General features: G+C 62.7%; 1 protein-coding gene across 6 annotated transcripts in view; it reads left to right on the top strand.

The window, feature by feature from the left end:
• The window catches only part of IFT140 (intraflagellar transport 140), a 107,441-nt gene that overhangs the window by 79,595 nt on the left and 21,228 nt on the right, over positions 1-6,618 (top strand). For 4 of the 6 annotated variants that reach the window (XR_012429605.1, XM_065537688.1, XM_074028507.1 and 1 more), the window contains 3 exons: positions 4,923-5,100; positions 5,773-5,963; positions 6,492-6,587. Coding sequence is in view for 5 of the 6 variants with exons in the window: in XM_065537688.1 (XP_065393760.1) it covers positions 4,923-5,100; positions 5,773-5,963; positions 6,492-6,587 (465 nt within the window). In the remaining variant the exon portion in view is untranslated. Of the gene's footprint in view, positions 1-4,667; positions 4,795-4,922; positions 5,101-5,772; positions 5,964-6,491; positions 6,588-6,618 lie in introns of those variants that run through there. The other 2 variants (XM_074028508.1, XM_074028504.1) reach the window with 2 other exon arrangements.

Genomic DNA, 6,618 nt, shown 5'->3' with positions numbered 1-6,618 from the left:
TTCCTCAGGTTGAGTGGGGAGGAGGCCATGGCCACGCTCCCACACGGCGGCAGCACCCCCAGAGGTCCTGGTTCGCAGAGGCCGGCACCGGCCCCCACCCTCCTGGCACTTCTGGGGCGCTCCAGGTCCCTGTGCCCTCGGCCGTCACGCTGCTTCTAACCCCTGGCGCTATGGGAGGCTGGGCGCAGGGGGGCGGAAGGCCTGGGAGTAGCATTTAAGAGCGACCCTCCTGGGAGGATCTGTGGCTCTCGGGGGCGACTCCCACTAAGGGGACTCGCAGCTGGGCCGTGGGCTTCCCCCCAGCCCGTCATGCCCTCCTGCTCTCCCTGTTGCTTGGGGTCTTGGTCGTGGTGGAGTCCCACTGCCCCCTCCCGCATGTGTGTCTGCGGCTCCCAAACCCAACAGAGCGGGAGCCCTAGCACAGAACAAGGACACGGAGGGAGGGGGCGGCCTCAGCAGGCGCGATCGTCAAGCCGCTGTTCCGCCAGCCGCCCTCATCCTGACACAGGGTGGTCTCAGCAGAGCTTCTGCAGGGCCCTTTGAAGGCTGCGTCCCTGCTGCCCATCTGCTTCTGGTTCCAGCGCCTTGCCGGGCTGATGAAGTGCAGATGTGGGTGACTCCACAGACTGGCCGGGACAACAGGAAATTCTCAAGACTTGGATGGGAACTAAGAGGGTGTTTACTTCTTGGAATTTATGTCAGATGCACAAACCCCAGAACCCCACACCGGAGTCGAGGTTGTCCCGAGAGCCCTGGCCGGCCGTTGTAGAGAGGAGGCAGGAATCACACGGGGCTGGTGCCTTGCTGGGGGCCAGAGCAGGAGGCTGGCTGTGGAAGGAGCTTGCAGAGAGTGCCTGGGTCTGGACGTTTCTGGCGGGTCTGCGACCGCCCTTCCCATGGGTTTTCCCAGCAGCCTCGGCCTGGCAGGCAGGGGACTGTGGGAGGGTGTGTCCAGCTTCCACTGGCAGCCGCACGTCCAGCACATGCTTCTCCAAGCCCCACGTGGTGCAGACTTAATGCCTGGGACAGGGCACATGGAAGTGCAGGCATCTGGTGGTGTGTTGGCTGGGTCCTCGGTCACACATGGGTCCTGGGAGCCAGAGCAAAGCCAAGGCTGACCTGCGGGTTCTCTCCCGCTCCCACAGGCGGCCTCCACATGGGGGAGACGGGGTGCTTAGAGCACAGGGGAGCCCGGCTGAGCCCCGAGTCGGCTGCCAGTTTCCTCTGCTTGTTTGTGATTTTCCACCGCAATTGGATGGGGACAGAAGGAACCAGTTGTTTTCAGGACAAGGGAGAGGAAAGGAGCCACGCCTGGCAGGTAGAGGCAGGTCCCAGCCCTGTCCAGCCCCACACCTGGGCCTGGGGACAGGGTGTGCACAAACAGAAGATTTTTTAAAGATTCCAGTTGTGGGCCGGGTGCAGTGGCTCATGCCTGAATCCCAGCACTTTGGTAGACCGAGGTGAGCAGATCACAAGGTCAAGAGATCGAGACCATCCTGGCCAACATGATGAAACCCGTCTCTACTAAAAATACAAAAATTAGCTGGGTGTGGTGGTGCGTGCCTGTTGTCCCAACTACTCAGGAGGCTGAGGCAGGAGAATTGCTCGGGAGACAGAGGTTGCAGTGAGCTGAGATCGTGCCACCGCACTCCAGCCTGGTGACAGAGTGAGACCCTGTCTCAAAGAAAAAAAAAGATTCCAGTCGTGAAATCTTTTGGGACAGGAGAATAAAAAAGACTGCTTGTCTCACAACGTGCTGTTTATGAAGCAGCCATCACGCCTCACGCACTGAGGCCCCAGTGCCACCACCAGCCAGATGTTAGAGAAATGAGGAGTCTGGGAGGAGCCACACCTTCCCTCCGGTCTGTAGAACTGACTGAAGCTGTGCGGTGAGAACATAATGTTTCTTTTCAGATTCGGATGTGACCCCTGCACTCCACGTGCATCATTAGCTGATGGGCGAGGCCCAGCAGCGTTTGGGGGAGCCCTGGACCCCCAGTCTTGAAGCATGTCTCAGCATGGGGAAGCTGTGTCTGAGCCGTTTATAAACCAGTTTTACACCCATGGGTCCTTCCCCGTGGACTTACCCAGGACCTCAGGATGGAGGAGGAAGACAAGCCTTGGTTTTCTGCTGTTTCAGTGTGAAGATGTGACTTCTTGCCTGGAGCTCTGGAGGACCGAGGGCAGCACAGTCTGGGGGTAGGTGGGCTGGGTGCTCAGGCCTCTCCCTGTGCTGCTGTTGGTGGCAGGAGTTCTGAAGCCAAAAGACTGAGGAGCGCGAATCGGAGATCAGGACGCTGCTGCCTGGGGCACCTACCTGAGGTCCCATGCGCCCGGCGTCACCTTCACCACAGCGCCGACCGAGTGGGTGCACCCAGGCGCTGCGAGGAGCCCCACGCGAGGCCATCAGAGGACACGCATGTTTTACACCCATGGGTCTAAATGGCAGTGGCAGGGAGGCAGGCTCACTTCCCGGCCCCCCAGACGCTTGGCACCCCCATGAGGACCTGGCCCGTGGGTTTGGACACACCATCTCCTGGCTCCAGGCATGACTGTGCCACGCGGCAGGGGCCCTGGGCTGAGCTGGCACGTGTTGCCACATAAACCTATGAGCAGGGGCTGCCTGGGCCGGTTGCTGCTAAGACACACGCACCTCCCCACCCTGCGTCCCTGGGTGGTGGGACACATCCATGAAATTCACCCAAGTACATGTAAAACCAGGCACAAGTACCCGCTGGCTTTCAGGAGCGGGCACCTGGGCATGCAGCGTTACAGCCACAGGCACCACCACAGGGCCTGTCCCAGGAACCCGCCTCCAGCCCCCAGACTCAGACGCAAGTGCGCTGAGCCTGCCCGGGGCTGCCATCTCGGAGCCATTTGCCCTGTGATTCCGTGGGAGCCGGGGAACCCGAGATGTGGGTAGCCCACACCTCCTGGAGACAGGGGCACCATGGTGGGACTGGGCTCCCTGGATGTCTTCCTGGGCCCCTCCTCCTCACGGGGTCAGGGCCATTAGGAAAATGCCTGACTGCACGCACCCCAGCCCCTCTTACTCACCAGGACAGTGGGCTTGGGGCTCTGTGGGCATCTGGTCCCTCCAGTCCTAAGAGTGGCCTGTGGCTGTGCCAGCAGGGAGGCTGCAGGGCTGCTGCCCTGCCGAGACTGTGGGCTGGGCTGAGGCTTATCTGCAGGGAGCAGCCTGGAATGCGAGGGTGGGCCTGGGTGGGGATGCTCCGAGGCCACTCGCGGTGTGTGCTGCCTGTGCTTGTGGGAGTATGTGCGTGTGTGCGCATGTGTGTGTTCCTGCGTGTGTGTGCACATGCACGTGCATCCGTGTGTGCGTGTGCATCTGTGTGTGCGTGTGCGTGCATGTGTGTGCGTGTGTGTGCATCCATGTGCATGTGTGTGCGTGTGTACGTGGCTTTGGGGGGCTTGCAGGGGAGGTGCATGTGGGAGAGGAGAGAGATTCAGGAAGTGACCAGTGCATCCTCTGCCTGTCCCTGCTCGGTGACCACACTGAGCTGTGGCTTGGAACAGGACCTTTGTCCGAGGCCCTGAGCCCACGTTGGGGCTGAGGCCGCAGGCCAGCCCGGCCCCAAGGGCCCTTGCGGAGGAGTCTCCCTGAATGGCCTTGGACCCACCTCCCACCCAGCCCCACCAGGTGGCCTGGCTGAGTGCCCCCCTCACATGTGGACACACAGTTGTCATGCAGCGTCGTATCCCCCCAGGGTGGCCATCATCAGCCTTTGCCTTCCCCGGAGCCGACACAAACCAAGGCCTCAGTCATTTCTGGTCCTGCCTGGATCAGTGCCAGCAGGGGAAGAATGCAGGAAGCCTCACGAAGAGGCGGGGGGCCGGGCGCGGTGGCTCATGCCTGTCATCCCAGCACTGTGGGAGGCCAAGGCAGGTGGATCACTTGAGCTCAGAAGTTCAAGACCAGCCTGGGCAACATGGCGAAACCCCGTCTCTACAAAAAATACAAAAAATTAGCCGGGCGTGGTAGCCCACACCTGTGGTCCCAGCTATTTGGGAGCCTGAGGTGGGAGGATTGCTTGAACCCAGGAGGTCGAGGCTGGAGTGAGCTGTGATTGTACCACTGCACTGCAGCCTGGGCAACAGAGGGAGACCCTGTCTTAAACAACAAAAAAACCCAAAGAGGCAGGGTGACTTCCACCATCCCTGCACCTGTGCCCTGACACAGCTGCCTGCTCGGCACGCTGGTCCTTCACACACACAAAACTCACTGCCCGAGAGTGGGGCACAGGGCTGGGGTGGAAGGTGCTGTCCCCCGTGTCCCACTGATCAGCCCGTCTGCAGGCCTGCCCCCGGGGCCCTCTGCTTGGCAGACCTCCAGGGCTCTGCAGAACCCTGCGTGGGCTGGGTCACCTCTCCTGGGGAGACAGGCCTGGCTCCAGGTTCCAGGGCTGAGTCAGGGTCTGGGCCCAGCACCCCATCCCTCAGGCTCCACCCTGTGGCTGCCAGACTGTCAGGTGAGGGCCCCTGCTGTGCAAGGCTGGTTTACCAGGAGTCCTGCAGTCCCGGGCCCAGGTGAGAGCGGGAGGCTGTCTCAGAACAGGTCCTGTGTGTGCAAGCAACACAGGAAGGCCACATTTCCTGATCAGACAGCCGCTTAGAGCAGAGGAAAAGGAGGAGGAGCTTGGTGACCTGCATAAGGGGTCCTTCTGTCTCTTAGTGGGACCCGGTCCCTGCCTCTTGGGGTTGGAGAGGCCGTGGGACTCGTGACAGGCACCTTTCTGCATGGCCTGCAGTCTTGCCCAGGGACGGAGCTGATGGGTAAGGCCCCTCCTCATGCCCCTTTGGTGGCTGTGCCTGATGACTGCTTGCCCCAAGAGAAGGGGCCGTAGGGCCAGGGGGCCCTGAGGTGCTGGGCAGGAGCCTCACAGACCGCCATCTGCCCGCAGTGAGGCCGTCTGGGAGAACATGGCGCGCATGTGCGTGAAGACCCAGCGGCTGGATGTGGCCAAGGTGTGCCTGGGGAACATGGGCCACGCCCGCGGGGCCCGAGCGCTGCGCGAGGCAGAGCGGGAGCCGGAGCTGGAGGCCCGCGTGGCCGTGCTGGCCACACAGCTGGGCATGCTGGTGAGGGGCGCCCCATGGGGTGGGTGGGAAGGCACCACGCCTACCACAGCCACAGCCCCCTGGGGAAGGAGGAGGCACGCCCACTGGCCTGAGCCTGCCATGTTGAGGGCAGAGCCAAGAGGCATGGCCCAGGAGAGCTGGGCAGACGGCGGCGGTGGAGGTGAGGCGGGTGGAGGTGAGGCAGTGGAGGTGAGGCGGGTGGAGGTGAGGCGGGTGGAGGTGAGGCGGGTGGAGGTGAGGCGGTGGAGGGGAGGCGGGTGGAGGGGAGGCGGGTGGAGGGGAGGCGGGTGGAGGTGAGGCGATGGAGGTGAGGCGGGTGGAGGTGAGGCGGGTGGAGGTGAGGCGGGTGCCGGCTCTCCAGGGTGTGTGCCTGTCAGGCGTGCGGGTCTGGAACAGAGCACCCAAGAGACCCCCAGGTCAGCAGGGCTGAGCACGGGACTTCTGTGGGGGGCTCTGGGAGGTGGGGCCACCCCTTGGTGGTGCATCTCACTCTCCAGCCGTGGGACAGGGATGCCCTGTGGGGGTGTGGCATTTGCTCTGCCCGTGTCAGCCCCGTGTCAGTGTGTTTGGCAATGTGGGAAGGCGCGGTGACCGGTGGCCTGGCGTGGAACAGTGTGTTTGAAGCATGGGTTTGCGGAGGCTGCACGACACCTGCCCATCCTCATTCCTCAGGAGGACGCCGAACAGCTGTACAGGAAGTGCAAGCGCTACGACCTCCTGAACAGGTTCTACCAGGCTGCAGGGCAGTGGCAGAAGGCCCTCAAGGTAGCCGAGCGCCACGACCGCGTGCACCTGCGCAGCACCTACCACCACTATGCCGGGCACCTGGAGGCCAGTGCCGACTGCAGCCGGGCCCTCAGTTAGTGAGTGCAGCCCTCGCGGCCTCTTCCCAGTCTCTCTGCATGGTCCTGGCTCCTGAGGCCTCTGTGTGTGCTATGGTGAGGTGGCCAGGGAGGTTCTCAGAGGAGGCATCTGTCTCAGGGAGGTGGCGCCTTCTCGGCAGGAAGCTTCTGGATGTGGGGTTGCCCCCTCTGTTTTGGGCCACCCGGGTTTCAAGGCAGGAGAAGGACGTGTGTCCTTCGGTTGCCGAGCACAGATGGGCTTGGTATCTCCTGAGGACAGACAAACCCACGTCACCCTCTCCAGAGGAGGAGCTGCTCTTAGACCTGTTCCTGGGATGCGGATGGGCGACCCGCCCCCCGGGCCCCCACAGCGCAGGAAGCCCCCACTGCACCTGGCCATGTGTGCTCAGGCTCCTCGGAGCTGCAGGCTGGGAGCCCACACCCCAAGGGCCGCCGCTCTGATGCATTTCACCGACGCTGCCTCTCAGCCCATCTGGTTCCCGTGGGGCTGGGATGGGAGGGAACCAGGACCTCTGTCTCCTCTCACAGCTACGAGAAGTCAGACACTCATCGCTTCGAGGTGCCCAGGATGCTGTCGGAGGACCTGCCATCCCTGGAGCTCTATGTGAATAAGATGAAGGATAAGTGAGTGTTCCTACCAGGGCTGGCGGGACTG

The sequence above is a fragment of the Macaca fascicularis genome, chromosome 20 (genome assembly GCF_037993035.2).
Source record: "Macaca fascicularis isolate 582-1 chromosome 20, T2T-MFA8v1.1".
In the NCBI taxonomy this organism is placed as follows: Eukaryota; Metazoa; Chordata; class Mammalia; order Primates; family Cercopithecidae; genus Macaca; species Macaca fascicularis.
Note: the sequence above shows the minus strand (reverse complement) of the source record. Positions and strands in the feature narration are given on the sequence as shown.